The 17,477-nt window shown below is 39.8% G+C and overlaps 1 protein-coding gene across 2 annotated transcripts in view; it reads right to left on the minus strand.

Annotated features, from left to right (window-relative positions):
- The window catches only part of PAX3 (paired box 3), a 128,883-nt gene that overhangs the window by 35,101 nt on the left and 76,305 nt on the right, over positions 1-17,477 (minus strand). For both annotated transcript variants that reach the window (XM_038747142.1, XM_038747136.1), the window contains exons 6-7: positions 7,829-7,994; positions 3,924-4,138 (exon numbers count right to left, since the gene is read on the minus strand). In XM_038747142.1, coding sequence (XP_038603070.1) covers positions 3,924-4,138; positions 7,829-7,994 — 381 coding nt within the window. The remainder of the gene's footprint in view (positions 1-3,923; positions 4,139-7,828; positions 7,995-17,477) is intronic.

A 17,477-nucleotide genomic window follows, 5' to 3' on the forward strand; every position in this document is an offset into this window, starting at 1 on the left:
TCATCACCATCAATGGTATTTATTGAGTGCTTACTATTTGCAGAGCACTGTACCAAGCATTTGGGAGAGGTCAATACAACGGAGTTGGCAGATCACAATGACCTTACAGTATAGACTGTGAGCCCACTGTTGGGTAGGGACTGTCTCTATAGTACAGTGCTCTGCACACAGTAAGCGCTCAATAAATATAATTGATGATGATGAGTATAGGGGCAATTCAGGACCAGGGCAAATCATTGGAAAAATCAATCAAGCAGTGGTATTTTTGAGCACATTCTGAGTGTAAAGTACTGTACTAATCAATAAATCAACTATACTTATTGAGCACTTATTGTGTGCAGAGCTCTGTACTAACCACTTGGGGAAGTACAATCAATCAATCAATCAATTCTATTTACTGAGAGCTTGCGGTATGCAGAAAACTGTCCCAAGTGCTTGGGAGAGTACAGTATAACAGAGATGGTAGACATGTTCTCTGCCCACAAGGAACTTATGGTTTAAGTGCTGAAAAAAGTACAAAGGAGCAGAACCCAACTTGTACTTCCCAAGCGCTTAGCACAGTGTTCTGCACACAGTAAGTGCTCAATAAATACGACTGAATGAATGAACCTATGATAACTGCCCTTAAGAACCTCATAATCTAAAAATAGAGGCAAGTATAAATGATTTACAAATAGTGCACATAGGAGATAGAAACAGGGCAGGGGGAGGTTCTCTGGAACCTTGAAAGGGTCTCTTTAAAAGCTGGGAGCCATGGAAACCTTCCCAACATAATTCCACTCTTAAATCTATTATAAAACAGCCCACAGCACAGACCATTTCCCTACCAAATTCCACAATAAAATGAAACTTCATTCACTCAAGCTTAAAAGTGACAGACATAAAACAAACAAAAGGATGAACTGAGTCACACTGAGATTGGTGAATATTTAAAGTTTGCTACCATAAGAAACCGTGAAGACAAATAGAATCAGTAAGTTCAAGGAGGGTCTGGATAAATTCACATACAAGAGGTCCATAATAGGCTGTTGTGGGGGAACTACGCCAGTGGAGCTGATCTAATTAGGGATGCATCCATAGGAATTGAGGTAGAAGTCAAGGAAGACAACCTTCACCCAGGGAAGCATGGCATAGTGGTTAGAGCCCAGCCCTAGGAGTCAGAAGGTCATGGGTTCTAATCCTGGCTCTGCCACCTGTCTGCTGTTTGGCCTTGGGCAAGCCACTTAACTTCTCTGGGTCTCAGTTGACTCATCTGTAAAATGGAGAATAAGACTGTGAGTCCCATGTGGAACAGGGCCTGTGTCAAACTTCATTTGCTTGTATCCACCTCAGCACTATAATTCTATTTTGATGTTATTGTTTTGTTGTCTGCCTTGCCCGTTGTTGGGTAGGGATTGTCTCTATCTGTTGCCAAACGGTACTTTCCAAGAGCTTAGTACAGTGCTCTGCACACAGTAAGTGCTCAATAAATACAATTGAATGAATGAATGAATGAATACAGTGCCTGTCACATAGTAAGCACTTAAAAAACACCACAATTATTAGTAGTAGTATTTGCTTTCTCCAAGCATCTAGTGGCCAAGACATAATATTGGTTCTGATGGGGCAAGTTCTGACAGAGTACTCACATGGATTATGTTTTTAAAGAGAAATATGTCTGATAACTTGATCAATGACATCCATCTCAATTAGACTATAGAATTCTGGGCTCTATTCCCAATTCCATCACTGAACTGCTGAGAGAAGGTGGTTCCACTTCTTACGTCAGTTTTTTCAGGAAATGATATGACCCTTGCCTACTTCATAAAGGATTTTGTGAAGATTAATGAAAGAATGTCTACCACAGTGCAAAATGCTCTGTGGAGAAAGCTTGGGCACAAAATGTTTGGTGCCACATTTATCCAAATAACAATAATAATAATAATAATAATAATAATAATAATGGTATTTGTTAAGCACTTACTATGTGCAAAGCACTGTTCTAAGAGCTGGGGAGGTTACAAGGTGATCAGATTGTCCCACGGGGGGCTTACAGTTTTAATCCCCATTTTACAGATAAGGTAACTGAGGCAGAGAAGTGAAGTGACTTGCCCAAAGTCACCCAGCTGACAGTTGGTGGCAAAGTTTTGTAGTATTAATTTTTCCCTCTGAATCACTAGACATCTTGAAAAAGAAATCACAGAAAAGAGCAATGTCACCCTTTCAGTCTTTTTTTGGACAAAACTGGCTAGGGTTTGTCAGGTTATTGAGAGAAAACACTGATCTCACCATTCACATGTCCCAGGACTGGGCCAAGGTTGGATTTTCTATCAGAGCCAATGAAAATATATTTATAAATGGCTTTTCTATGGTCCAAAATGACTTCTCCTGAAAATTACGCTGATAACTGCTTCTGATGGATTAAAGTCAATACCCTGGAAAATTCTTATTTCTCAACTATGGAAGTACCATGCACATTCTGAATCTGAGCTTTTGAAGATGAATCTGTTAGTATAATGACATGCCTTTTGTCAGGGGTTGCATTCAGAAATGTTGATGTTTCCAAACTAAATTCATTAAAGTCCTGTTGGAAGTATATTCATTTGTTTTCATGTTGTTATTTTTCTACTGCACCATCTATTTTTTTAATCCCACTATGTGCTATAGGAATCTATGAAACTTAATTACATTTACTGTTACAAAAAAGGGTTTATGAACTTTTGCCTTTAGGCAGAAATGTTTATTTCATTGCCTTTACTATTCATTCTTTTCAACTCAGATGCCTTTGAACTTTTCAGCTGCACAGAGTTATCACCGTTGTGCAGAGACCAGGAAGTACACTCCCGAGATGCAAACCACAGGCTGAAAAAAACGCAGGAGGCAAAGATATATGAGTCGTTATTTTGGCCACCCTTTGTGCCATTAAAATCTCATTTTCTGCCTATTAGAGTGCCCTCTCACTGCTTAGGCAATGGTGATAGTCAGTGATTAGTGTGTAATTGAGTATAATTGTCTTTTCACTTTTCATTTGTGTCATTCTGAGCTTCTCTCTGTTTTTCTAGCCACTCGGAGGAAAAGGGGATGAGAGAAGATGAAGCTGTTAAAACTCTCAGTCTCAGCCCTGAAGAGATTCCTGATTTTAATTATAGATTGCATAGCCTTTGTGACATTTCTCCAAATTTAGTGGACAGCTATCCTCAACACCTGGGCTAAGCTCTCACTAATAAAATAAAATACTGTGTATTTAAACAGCTGCTAATAACGTCAACTTCAGACAGATGCCACATGTAGGAAATTTAACCAACCTTCTGACACGCAATTATCGAGGCAATTTATTAACATGATCTTCCAAGAAAAGCTCATAGTCTAATGCAAATGAGAAAAACAATTACAATGTTCAAATATTTCTATATTTCTAAAGAGTGGTCATTCTCCTAATTTGCAACTCTATAACTCATTTACCCCGAAGTGTGATGGCCAGCGGGATCTCTCTCCATTTGATTTGTTTGTTTCTTCTCACTTTGAAATCTTGCACATTTTCTTGAAAATATCCTTCCTAAATCAACTAGCCTATCACCTGACCAGATGTCATAAAAGATGTCAATGTTTGTGAAATTTCCTTACCAAAGAACAGGACTGGGGCATTTGAAGTCAGAGCTGGGGAGGTGGAGGAAGACTTGCGCGTTACAAACTCCTGACAACTCAATGTAAACATGAAATCTGAATGATTGCATTAAAAATAACTTGAAATTAAGCCTACGTTATGACTTTGGCTGCAGCCAGTAGGAGGGGAAAAAAAGGAAACTAGCAAACTGAAATCATGTGGCTTGTATAAAGAATACATTATGGTTTAAATCTGGCAATTCATTATACTCTTGCCTCAGGGAATAGACTATTTGGTTCTGGTACACAGCGAATCCTCTGTCTGGAAGCACGGGACTGACCTGAGGTGAAAGGCCATTGCCAATGGCGGGGTTCATGGGATTTGAAGGCCCGGATGGAGGCACAAAGCTGTCTGTATAGCTGGAAAATCCGTGTCTGGTGCTGGGGAGGCAATATGCAGAGCTGCTCTCTGGATTGGAGGGGAGAGTACTTTGGTGAACAGTGCTCGGAGGAAGAGGCTGAGGTCTGTGAACTGTACTGCTGGGATCAGACACCGCTAAAATGAAAAAGACCATTTTTATGATGCGTTCCATTTGCCTGCTATAAGCATTCCAGTCCCACCAAATTCTCCCTCCCCTTCCAGGATTCCTTGACTTTATAACCTATATACACAAGCTTCTGTTGCTTAGTATCTTTCATGCCCTTTATCTCTGTAAAGATAAACTGTGATTTGGGGATACTTGTGTATACTGTAGATTTGCATTCAACTTCACTCCTTGAGGACAGGTTCTGGTTCCTGTTTTTTCCAGTATAATTATTTACTGGGACCGGTACAGAGTTTCTACATAATGTACACTCTATAGGTAACTGTCAGTGGAAAATGTTTTGATCCAATTAGTTTAGTCTGGAAATTCAACAGTCACCAACTGGTTTAAGCATGGCATTGTGAATGGGCCTGGATGTCAGAAGGTCACGGGTTCTGATTCTGCTCCACCACTTACTTGCCTGCTACATGACCTTGAGCAAGTCACCGCACTTCTCTGGGCCTCAGTTACCTCATCTGTAAAATGGGGATTGAGACTGTGAGCCCCACATGGGACAGGGATTGTTTCCAACCCGATTTGCTTGTATCCAACCCAGCACCTGGTATAGTGCCTGGCACAAAATAGGCACTTAACAAAAACCATCATCAACATTCTTTTATTATCATTATTAAAGCTTCCTTTTAAGCAATGGTTATATCAATATCTTCATTATAATACATGCTTATTAATTTTGTAGGTGTGAAATTGAACAATATTCTGGATAAGCATTCCTCATATATACTATATGTATTTATAAATATCCTCATGTACCACATCAACCAGGCAATAGTATTTATTGGGCACTTTTCATGTGTCCAAACTGAGCCCCCTCCTTCCTCTCCCCCTCCTCCCCCTCTCCGTCCCCTCCACCTTACCTCCTTCCCTTCCCCACAGCACCTGTATATATGTATATATGTTTGTACATATTTATTACTCTATTTATTTATTTATTTTACTTGTACATATTTATTCTACTTATTTTATTTTGTTAATATGTTTTGTTTTGTTCTCTGTCTCCCCCCTTCTAGACTGTGAGCCCACTGTTGGGTAGGGACCATCTGTATATGTTGCCAACTTGTACTTCCCAAGCACTTAGTACAGTGCTCTGCACACAGTAAGCGCTCAATAAATATGATTGAATGAATGAATGAATGCAGAGCACTATACTAAGTGCTTGGGAGAGTACAACAGAGAGTGCCGTCATTCTAATCATTTCCTTACATCTTCACAGTCACTATCTATATATTACTCCATTCAGAGTATTATTTCCACTATCAACATCAATATTAGAAGACAATTTTCTGGGTAAATATATTTCTGATGATCCTGTGGTAAGATTCTAAAATTTAACTTTATGGCACAAAATGTTTGAAATCCTCTGGTTCAGAATGAAGCCAGTTTAATATTCTTCAATTAATATCTTCTTAATTTTCCCATGTCTTCAAAGTTGTAAGTTTTAACTGTATGTTATGGAGAGTTTGCTTGAGATCCCAGGAAAAGTACAACTTGCCCTAGGAAACTGGGGAGTGGCACATAACTTTCATCACCCCTATTTTCTTTCTCTGTTGGAAGCCGGCAGAAGCAGGAAAATAACTCAGTTCCCCAGCATGACTCTTTGGGCACACTGCAGATCAATGAGCTGGGAGTAGGGTGGTGATGATGATGATGATGGTATTTGTTAAGCACTTACTGTGTGCCAAGCACTGTTCTAAGCACTGGGGTAGATACAAGCTAATTGGGTTGGACAGAGTCCCTGTCCCACACGGGGCTCACAGTCTTCATCCCCATTTTACAGCTGAGGTACCTGAGCCCCAGAGAATCAATCAATCAATCAATCGTATTTATTGAGCGCTTACTGTGTGCAGAGCACTGGACTAAGCACTTGGGAAGTACAAGTTTGGCTCAGTGGAAAGAGCACGGGCTTTGGAGTCAGAGGTCATGGGTTCGAATCCCGACTCTGCCAATTGTCAGCTGGGTGACTTTGGGCAAGTCACTTGACTTCTCTGTGCCTCAGTTCCCTCATCTGTAAAATGGGGATTAAGACTGTGAGCCCCAAATGGGACAAACTGATCACCTTGTAATCTCCCCAGCGCTTAGAACAATGCTTTGCACATAGTAAGCGCTTAATAAATACCATTATTATTATTATTATTATTACAAGTTGGCAACATATAGAGACAGTCCCTACCCATCAGTGGGCTCACAGTCTAGAAGGGGGAGACAGAGAACAAAACCAAACATATTAATAAAATAAAATAAATAGAATAGATATGTACAAGTAAAATAAATAAATAAATAGAGTAATAAATATGTACAAACATATATACATATATACAGGTGCTGTGGGGAAGGGAAGGAGGTAAGACGGGGGTTAAGTGACTTGTCCAAGATCACACAGCAGACAAGTGGTGGAGGCGGAATTAGAACCCAGATCCTTCTGATTCCCAGGCCCTTGCTCTACCCACTAGGCCACGGTACTTGTGTGGAGTCTGGGCACATATTGAGCACTTGCAATGTGCAGAGCTCCACACTTAATCTTCGAGAAGAAAATTCTGTTTCTGTATCCCTATGTAAGTTGGTTTATCTTTGTTGTGGAATTTAGCATTGGGAGAACTTCTTTTACCATTTCTCATTATAGGTAGGGACTGGGTCTGTTTATTGTTGTACTCTCCCAAGTGCTTAGTACAGTGCTTTGCTCACAATAAGCCCTCAATAAATACAATTGAATGAATGAATTAATGAAGAGTAAAAACACCAGGATTGCACGTCCACCATTGGTCTTAGTCTGCTTTCAGTCTCACTCCCAAGTGGGCCCATGTCCACAAAAAATAGTGAGTAGTGAGCATGGGACAGATGAAGAAATGGGCATTCTCTTCCTCACCTTAAATAAAAATAATAAAATAATGATGGCATTTATTAAATGCTTACTGTGTGCAAAGCACTTTTCTAAGTGCTGGGGGGATACAAGGTGATCAGGTTGTCCCACGTGGGGCTCACAGTCTTAATCCCCATTTTACAGGTGAGATAACTGAGGCTCAGAATAGTTAAATGACTTGACCAAGGTCACACAGCAGACATGTGGCAGAGCCGGGATTAGAATCCATGACCTCTGACTTCCAAGCCCATGCTCTTTCCATTGAGCCATGCTTAAATCTTTGTAGATGTCCTACAGGGGGCAAAATCAGACTCAAATAACTAACCACACTCTTCTGGTTTTTTACATTTAATAAGAATTGTGGTATTTGTTAAGTGTTTACTATGTGCCAAGCACTGTACTAAGCACTGGGGTACTGGGTGCGGCATTCCCGGAGTACTGGGGTACATACAAGGTAATCAGGTCAGACACAGTCCCTGACCAAAATGGGGCTCGCAGTCCTTTCCCCAAACAATACCCTGTATGTGAACTTAGATACCCTTTCAAACATGGGAGAATTGAACTCAATGTAGGTTCATAAAAATTAATTTTGTCAAAGCTCAGTTTACAAATATGACTATTGTAACAAGTGGCTTGCAAAAACTCTATGTACTTCTCTAAACATTAGGCTTGAAAAAATAGGTTTAATAGCAACAGCTAGGTGGCAAAGCCAAATTCCATAAAGGCTGATTGTTTATTCAAAAAAATTAAGAAAGCAATCAACACCCTCTATTCCTCTCTGCTTTACCTTGTGGGATTGATGTGGGTTGGTAAGAGGTCTCGGTCAACTGGTACGTTGGGAGAGTTGGCATGGCGGTAGGTGGGAAGCCTCCTGGAATCAGGTGGTTGAAAGCCATTAACTGATTGGCTCCGGCTTGTTTCCTCCATCTTGCCCGACGGTTGCTAAACCAAACCTAAAGAATTAATGTAAAATTTGAGAATTTGACTCATTAAATTCTTGCATGTTCACATCCTAGAGAAGAATACCAAAGCTCTTTGGTTAACGGGACTAGCCTTTCCACAGAGCAAGTACCTTAGATCCCCATGGAACTTCCTTTCTCTTCAAAAATACACATGGTATTTGTTAAGCACTTACTATGTGCCAGGCACAGTACTAAGCGCTGCAGTAGAATCGGGTTAGACATAGTCTAACATAGTCCCACATGAGACTCACAATCTTAATCCCCATTTTACAGATGAGGTAACTAAGACACAGAGAAGTTAAGTGACTTGCCTAAGGTCACACACTGGAAGAGTGGTGGAGGTGGGATTAGTACACAGAGATTAGGCACGTATTTAGAAAGAGGAGCAAGTAGAGCCATGTACATGATAACATTACCTGTTGTTGGGTAGGGATTGTCTCTGTTGCCGAATTGCACTTTCCAAGCGCTTAGTACAGTGCTCTGCACGCAGTAAGCGCTAAATAAATACGATTGAATGAATGAATTAAGAAATCTTATTTGATTAAAGAAGGAAAAGAGAAATTCAATGCTCTATTGAAAAGTGTGACGAAATTGCAAGAAAATCAATAAATACAAAGCTAGTTTCTATGTTGCTGTAAATTTTTCCTGAAAGAAACTGTAAGGATTTGGAGAGGCCTACAGAAGGATATTTTCAGAGACTCATTTTGAAAAGGTTTTTCAGTATATTAAATGAAAACAGATATTCTTTCAACGAAATAATAATTGGAGCATTTGTAGCACTTAATTGGAGCACTTAATCTGCTAAACACTGAGGTAGACAGAAAGCAATCTGGTTGGACACAGTCCCTGTCCCACATGGGGCTCACAGTCTAAGGAGAAAGGAAAATTGGTATTGAATCTCCATTTTACAGAGAAGGAAATTGAGGCACAGAGAAGTTAAGTGACTAGTCCAAGGTCACCCAGCAGGCAGGTGGTGGAGCAGGGATTAGAACTCAGCTCCCCTGACTTTCCACTAAGCCATACATACCTCACCTCCCTTCTCTCCTTCTACAGCCCAGCCCGCACCCTCCGCTCCACCACTGCTAATCTCCTCACTGTACCTCGCTCTCGCCTGTCCCACCATCGACCCCCGGCCCACGTCATCCCCCGGGCCTGGAATGCCCTCCTTCTGCCCATCCGCCAAGCTAGCTCTCTTCCTCCCTTCAAGGCCCTGCTGAGAGCTCACCTCCTCCAGGCGGCCTTCCCAGACTGAGCCCCTTCCTTCCTCTCCCCCTCGTCCCCCTCTCCATCCCCCCATCTTACCTCCTTCCCTTCCCCACAGCACCTGTATATATGTATATATGTTTGTACATATTTATTACTTTATTTATTTATTTTACTTGTACATATCTATTCTATTTATTTTATTTTGTTAGTATGTTTGGTTTTATTCTCTGTCTCCCCCTTTTAGACTGTGAGCCCACTGTTGGGTAGGGACTGTCTCTATATGTTGCCAATTTGTACTTCCCAAGTGCTTAGTACAGTGCTCTCCACACAGTAAGCGCTCAATAAATACGATTGATGATGATGATGATATCTTATCACAAATCCAGCCATTATCCCCAAAGCAGAAGTGGCTGCTTCTGACTGAGAGGTTTCCTCATGGCTCTCCCCACCACACACCACTACCGCTCTTCGAGAAGCCTGCCACCCCAAGGACTCCATGCTGCCATCACCATCATCATCGCCTCTACCCTAGTCAGCAACAACTCTATTTGACACAGAACCTAAAATAACTGTCCTGTTAGCCTTGCCACACATTCCTCCAAGACTATTAAACTATTCTTTCTTACTCAATAAAATCTTCCCACACAAACCATTTTCCATTTAAAATTTGAAGGTTGTGATCATTTACTGTGATAAGAGCATAAATAGGAACAAGTGTGTTCATCTGACTGTATCTTACCTGTGGCAAATCGTGATTTACTCCTTTATGTGACTGATCAAATAAATCCTTATGCCCATCTCAAGCCCCACTAGCAGATCTTGATCTAACTTATTTAACATTTTATAGACTGAATTTTATGGAGATTCATTCAATCAATCGTATTTACTGAGCACTTACTGTGTGCCTAGCACTTTACTAAGCGCTTGGAAAGTACAATTCAACAACAGAGACAGTCCCTACCCAACAACGGGCTCCCTGTCTAGAATATATTGATGGATTCTGAACCAAAGAATACCCATGAATTTTAAAAGCATGCAACTTCTAAATAAGCAAAAAATTAAGAGTTCAGTGAAAAGAGAAAGTTTACAAACTTTAGATGTCATTTTAAAACCGTAACCAGAATGGTGCAAAAATTTTGAGAGTATATCAACTGAGATAACTCCCATCCTCACTTCATGACAGTATTATTTTCCTTGATAATAATTGTTGATTAAAGTTGATAACATTCAACTTCTCATATTCTTTGATAGATTCCTTCAAATTCCATCCATCTCAATTCCTTCAATTTCATCTAATTTCCTTTAAGAAGCCTTCCTTGTCTAAGCTTTCATTTGCCCTATTCACCTTCCCATCTGTGTCACCTAGGCACTTGGACTGTACCACTTAAGCACTTCGATTGATTGAAAATACCATTAATGCACAAGGAATAACCCATAATATTTAAGATAAAAAGGATTATTACACTTATTGAATACCTTCTTCATTAGCCAAGAAACAATCTACTTTGGAACTACTACTGTGCAATATAGCAATACCTCCTTGCTACTTTCCTACTCCAACCCAGCCCACTCACTTTGCTCCTCTAACGCCAACCTTCTCACTGTACCTAGATCTTATCAATCCCGTCACCGACCTCTCACCCCCGTCCTGCCTCTGGCCTGGAATGCCCTTCCCCTTCATATCTCACAATTATTCTCCCCTCTTTCAAAGGCATATCTCCTCCAAGAGACCTTCCTTGACTAAACCCTCCTTTCCTCTTCTCCCACTCTTTTCTGTGCCACCTAGACTTGCTCCCTTTATTCAATCTCCCACCCAGTACCTCAGCACTTATGTACATTTCTATAATTTTATTTATTAATGTCCATCTCCCCCTCTAGACTGCAAACTCATTGAGGGCAGGAAATGTGTCTTTTTTATTGTTATATTGTACTCTCCCCAGTGCTTAGTACAGAACCCTGCACACAGTAAGTGCTCAATAAATACAATTGACTGACTGACTGCCTGGAAATTTTTAATCAAGCATAGACAACTTGTCAGGCTCTTACCATTCCACGTCCTCTGCTCCCCTTGTTGTCTTGCTTGTCTGGACTCACTTTGCCTGTTCTAGCCCGCCCAGGGTGGTTCTTCTCTAATCCTCACTCTACACTCCTAAGTTGGAGTCAGATTGCCTCTACAGTTGCAGTCTTGTCCCTGAGTCCTTTTACTGGACAATCAACTTGACTTGGCCTTTGGAGTCCAACTCCGATAGGGACCATGCCTAATTCCCATCTGGATATTCTCTCCCAGTGCTTAGAGCAGTGATCTGCACACAGTAAGTGCTGAATAAATACTATTCATTCATTCATTCAATCATTTTTATTGAGTGCTTACTTTATGCAGAGCACTATACTAAGTACGGTACAGCAATAAAGAGAGACAATCCCTGACCACAGTGAGCGCACAGTCTAGGGGGCGGGGAGACAGACAACAATGCAAATACTGCTACTGCTACAACTTCTACTACTATACTACTACTACAACTATCATATGATAGTATATGAAAAAAGCCAGGCCAGCCATTCTCTTAAACACAGTCCATTTTTCCACTATCACTTTAGGATGTCAGCCCATGCCTCCTCAACCTTCAATCAATGAATCAATCCATATTTATTGAGCACTTATAATGTGTGTAGGGCACTGTACAAAGCACTTGGAAGAGTGAAATATAGAAGAGTTGGTAGACATGTTCCCTACCAACAATGACCTTAGCCACAGACAGGATTGGGGCTGGGTTGGCTTAGGAAACAGTAGAAATGACCCAAATTCAAAAATACCTAGCTTCAGTTCTAGTCTCTCATCAAAATCCAATCAAATTAAAATTGGTGAAAAGTTCTGAATGAGGAAAATCCTATAAAATCAAGGAATTAGTCAAACAAGTCTGTTTTTAAATTGATAAATACATTCTAAGGGTCATCTCCTCCACTTCAAAACAACTTCAGAATTTTTTCAAGTTGCCATGAGGTTGGCCTGAAGCAGGTTCTAAGCAGTGAGGCACAATCCTTTCCTCAAGGAATTTACAATCTATTATTCCCAAATGCATAAAAACTACAGCAGAGAGTGTCTGCGACAAGATTTAGACAGCAATTTAGGGATTTTTATTGTTCTACCAGAAGTAATTTCCAATTTTCCCCTGAAATAAACTTCCAATTAACAGATATCAACTCTAATTCAGATGGATTTGGTACACAATTGAGTTTCTCAGGTAAGATTTATATTATTTGCACTACATATTAATATAGGTGTAGCGTTAATTATATCTTCATAGGACTAAATACTCATTTTTTGGTCCTCTAACTTGATTATGCTATCTATTTTTCTAAAATGATACTGATGGTGAGATGGGGAATGTTCAAATTACACCACCAGATTATGTTTAACTAATATTAATTTACAAGTGAGATGTCTGATTTACCCTTGTTTTATGTCATCCTATCCGCACACATTCCCAATCATTTTTTTGACCACTCTAGATCTAAATATCTTTATGTTTATCTCCATCATTGAAGTGTAAACTCATTATGGGCAGGCAGCATATCACTTTTTTATTCTGCACTTCCCAAATACCTTGTACAGTGCACTACACCAAGTGGACATTTAATGTCTTCTACTATTATTCTAATCCCATCTGCTATGTGCTGGCTGTATGACTTTAGTCAAGTCACTTAACTTCTCTTTGCCTCAGTTACCTCATCTATAAAATGGGGTTTGAGACTAAGAACACTACATGGAACCCTATTTACTTGTATCCATTCAGCACTTCGTACAGTGCCTGGCAGATAGTAAGTGCCTAACAAAAACTGCAATTATTATTATTATTGTTCATTAATTCAATCATATTTATTGAGCACTTACTGTGTGCACAGCACTGTACTAAGTGTTTCGGAGAATACAGTACAACACTAAACAGACACATTCCCTGACCACAAAAAGCTTACAGTCTTGAGAACTACTACTACTACTACTACTACTACTACTACTACTACTACTACTATTACTACTACTACTATTACTACTACTACCTGATCCAACTCAAGGGACAAAAAGAGTCTGGAAAAATCTTTCAGTGTTTAATACATTTCAGTGCCAATTAAGGCAGGGTTATATAATAAAGTATTTAATCAAATATCAGTATCCACTTGGTATAACATGCATGGCTACATAAACACATTAATATTCTGTGATTTCAAAGTTGAAGCATAAATTTGATATATATAGAGAGAGCATGATACTTATTACTCTGCTTCCATTTTCTCATGGATAAAACAGGAAAAATAGTGCCTAATTATAAAATATGTAGGATTGTTCATTTTTCTAAAGACACAAAAGATAATACATCTTTCACACATAGTAAAATCTGGCTGGGCTTAGTCTGGCACCACATTTTTTCCACGAGTGCTTATTTACATAGTAGCAACCAAGAAAAATGTCAGCTAAGAATGAAATGCAATAATTATTCATTTACATGATTTAAGCACTCAGCTATTCACCAGAGACTTGGAAGATTTCCCCTCCAGGAATCCTGCAGTTGGCTACTATCCACTTCGAACATTATTGGAAAAAACAGGAAGGGCATTTGTTCCTCTGAAATTATTTGATATTATGACTCTTAGGAGGAAGATATCAGTTAAGATAAATGAATAATATTGCGGAGGTTGACAAGCCTTAGGTTTTGAATGGAAATTTTAAATGAAATATAGGCAAGGATCAAACTTCTCAAGAAAAATGTGAATAGCTTAACTTTGTTTTCATCAATGATAAGGCAAGGATGATCTCCTGTGGATAGGTATGAATAAAAAGCAGTAACATAACCAATAATCCCTTCTAAAATGTGTACATGCAGATTTTGTTCTTTGTTGTGCAGTTTCATTTGTTACATGTCATTCCTGGAACTATTTCATCCCTGGCTGTAAATATCTTAAATGACATATTTGTTACCGTGAAAGTGAGAAATCATTTCACTAGTTCATCAAGAAACAATGAATGTAGGAATATACACCATGTCTTACATTTGCTGATGATTGTTGACAATAAAATCATGAGTGTGAGGTATACAGAGGGATTTTAGGATTAGGGCTAGATCAGGGTTGTGGATCATATACCAGATTCCATATCTCACAGTCACTAAATGGGGGGAGAGATTTTTAGCAACTTCTAGTTACTTTATGCATTCACTAGTGAATGTGAGAAATGAAAAAAATATTCGCTTTCGCTAAACCTGACCTTGATCACTAGTGACTACTACAAACTCCTGGATTTCCCACCGTAACATCAACATCATTGAAAAAAAAAACACAAGTGAAGGTTTTCTTTCATCTCTCTGCCCCAGACTTTTCTCAGGAGTGCTACTGGCTATTAAACTAATTCTTTGGTTGTTTTTCCTCTAACAACACAGATACCTCCAGGGTATCATCAGTCCGAACGAAATGTCCCCACTATTTCTTTTCCTGATCATCTTTACAACAAACAAGATTTCTTCTGGCACTTTAATCACTGATTGACTAGTATCTTTACTCCCATGCTGGGTTAAGTAAAAGACCCATATGCTAGATGTTCTAGGGAATTTGTTAGGCTGTAGATCATAGCAGTCCTGTGAGCTGTGATGTGTCTCTAGAGATCTGAGAAAGCCATAAGGAATGTTAAGAGTCACAGGGTTAAAGCCACATTAAGACAGCTGTTATGTTAATGGGTGTTCATATTTTTCTAATCAGTAATCCCAGTTAACACAAAAAGCAGAATAACGTTTTATTGGATTGTTCATAAAAGCGAGGGGATTGCTATTATTGTTCTTTAACAGCTATTGGGCATGAATCCAAGACTGGGCCGTTACAAACCATTAAGATCATTCCACTTTATAGCTTTATAACCTATTCTGGAATCCATCTCCAGTCCTAAAAAACATATAATATAGATCTTTTTCTGTAAAATATGTTGTATTTCTGAGCATTTATACTCCTCAGCTGAATTATTTCTTTACTCGGCATATGTTAAACTGTTAATGAAAGCACGTCTCAGTGGATTTGAATTCTTTAAAAAAAATAACTTTTTCAATCCATCAGTCAATGGCATTTAATGAGCATTTTGTGCACAGCACTGTACTAAGCTCTTGGAAGTTCACAATGCAGTAGAATTGGTATACATGACCCCTGCCTACAGGAAGCTTGCAGTTCCAAGTAGAAAAAATGGAAAATACTCGATGGATTAGGCAGCCCAAATGCAGTTTTTTTATGCACTGCACACTTAACAACACTTTTATGCACTTCCTCTGTTTATGGCTACACTCAGTTTTCATATAACATGGGCGTTCCATACTTGCAAATCTCATTTTAAGCAAAACTTGCACCATGGCCAATGTGACATGTATGTGACATGTGACATGAGCAGCAGCGTGGCTCAGTGGAAAGAGCACGGGCTTTGGAGTCAGAGGTCATGGGTTCAAATCCCGGCTCCACCAATCGTCAGCTGTGTGACTTTGGGCAAGTCACTTAACTTCTCTGGGCCTCAGTCCCCTCATCTGTAAAATGGGGATTAAGACTATGAGCCCCACGTGGGGCAATCTGATACCTTGTAACCTTCCCAGCGCTTAGAACAGTACTTTGTACATAGTAGGTGTTTAATAAATGCCATTATTGTTATTATTATTATTATTATTATGCACACAAGTACACCCACACATGCAAACTAACTACCTCTCCCAATATCACAAAATGCTGCATCCAAACAGGTTTGTGTTGTCAAAGAAGCACTCACTAATTCCTGAGCAATGTTCTGGACAAAACATCCTAAGGCAGAACTGAGTATAAAGCCCACTGGTTCCTATAAAAACCATTTTGAAGGATCTTTAAAAATCCATGACACCGTAGTTCAAGAGATTAGCATTTTCAAAAATTATGAATTAAATGACTGCAAATAAAGCAGCTACTAGCAACACCATTATCATCACTACCATCTTTAACACTAGCCAAACTGAGTAAAATGTGGAAGGGTCAAATGAAACTTCTAAAAGTCAGTCAGGAACAAATTTTAGTTTAAACATTTTTGAAAATTGTATGGTCTAGTGGATAGGGCACAGGCCTGTGAATCAGAAGGACCTGATTCTAATTCTGGATCCGACACTTGCCTCCTGTATGACCTTGGGCAAATCACTTCACTTTTCTATGTCTCAGTTACTTCATCTGTAAAATGGGGATTACGACTGTGAGTCATTTATTTCTGTCTCCCCCAGCACTTAGAACGGTACCTGGTACATCGTAAGCACTTGAAAAAAACCATTAAAAAATTGAGGTAATGCCAATCTTTGAAAACAAACAAACAAAATCTAGGTTGATTTATGCTGATGAATCACTGGGCCATGAACAGGTGACCAGCAGTCTTGAATCGCAACTTCTATTAGTTGTCCTGGGGTGGAGGGAGCTGTCCAGATCTAAGTCTCCTCTACTCCAACAAAGAGGGCTGTACGGATTGGCACGAACTTCCTCGTGCCGGCCTTTGGACCTTCCTTTAAAGCAGTCACTTCCTCCTACGTTCCACCTCACCATGGCATCCATCCCTCTTTCACAGCGATGTCAGACATGAGGAGGTGAAATGGAGCCCCAGGGGCACTTCAGTCTTTGGCAGCTTTTCATCCATATAGAACAGAAACTGTGTCTAAAGTTCCTTCTGTGTACTCTTTCCCAAAGCAAAGTACATTGCTCCACACACAGTAATAATAATAATAATAATAATGATGGCATTTATTTAGCACTTACTATGTGCAATGCACTGTTCTAAGCTCTGGGGAAGTCACAAGGTGATCAGATTGTCCCACGGGGGGCTCACAGTCTTAATCCCCATTTACAGATGAGGTAACTGAGGCACAGAGAAGTTAAGTGACTTGCCCAAAGTCACACAGCTGACAATTGGCGGAGCAGGGATTTGAACCCCTGACCTCTGACTCCAAAGCCCGTGCTCTTTCCACTGAGCCATGCTGCTTCTCTAGCACGTGCTCCATAAATTATATTAATGCTACTAAACAATGACTGCAGTGAGCCTCTAGAACCATAAACCTTACTAACCCAATGGGAGACAGCAGATGAGTAAAAACAAGTGAAAACAAGAGAAGCAGCATGGCTTAATGTATAGAGCATGGGCCTGGGAGAAGGACCTGGGTTCTAATCCTGCTCCACCAAGTGTCTACTGTGTGATCTTGGGCAAGTCACTTCATTTCTCTGGGCCTCAGTTTCCTCATCTTT

The sequence above is a fragment of the Tachyglossus aculeatus genome, chromosome 1 (genome assembly GCF_015852505.1).
Source record: "Tachyglossus aculeatus isolate mTacAcu1 chromosome 1, mTacAcu1.pri, whole genome shotgun sequence".
NCBI classification, from domain to species: domain Eukaryota; kingdom Metazoa; phylum Chordata; class Mammalia; order Monotremata; family Tachyglossidae; genus Tachyglossus; species Tachyglossus aculeatus.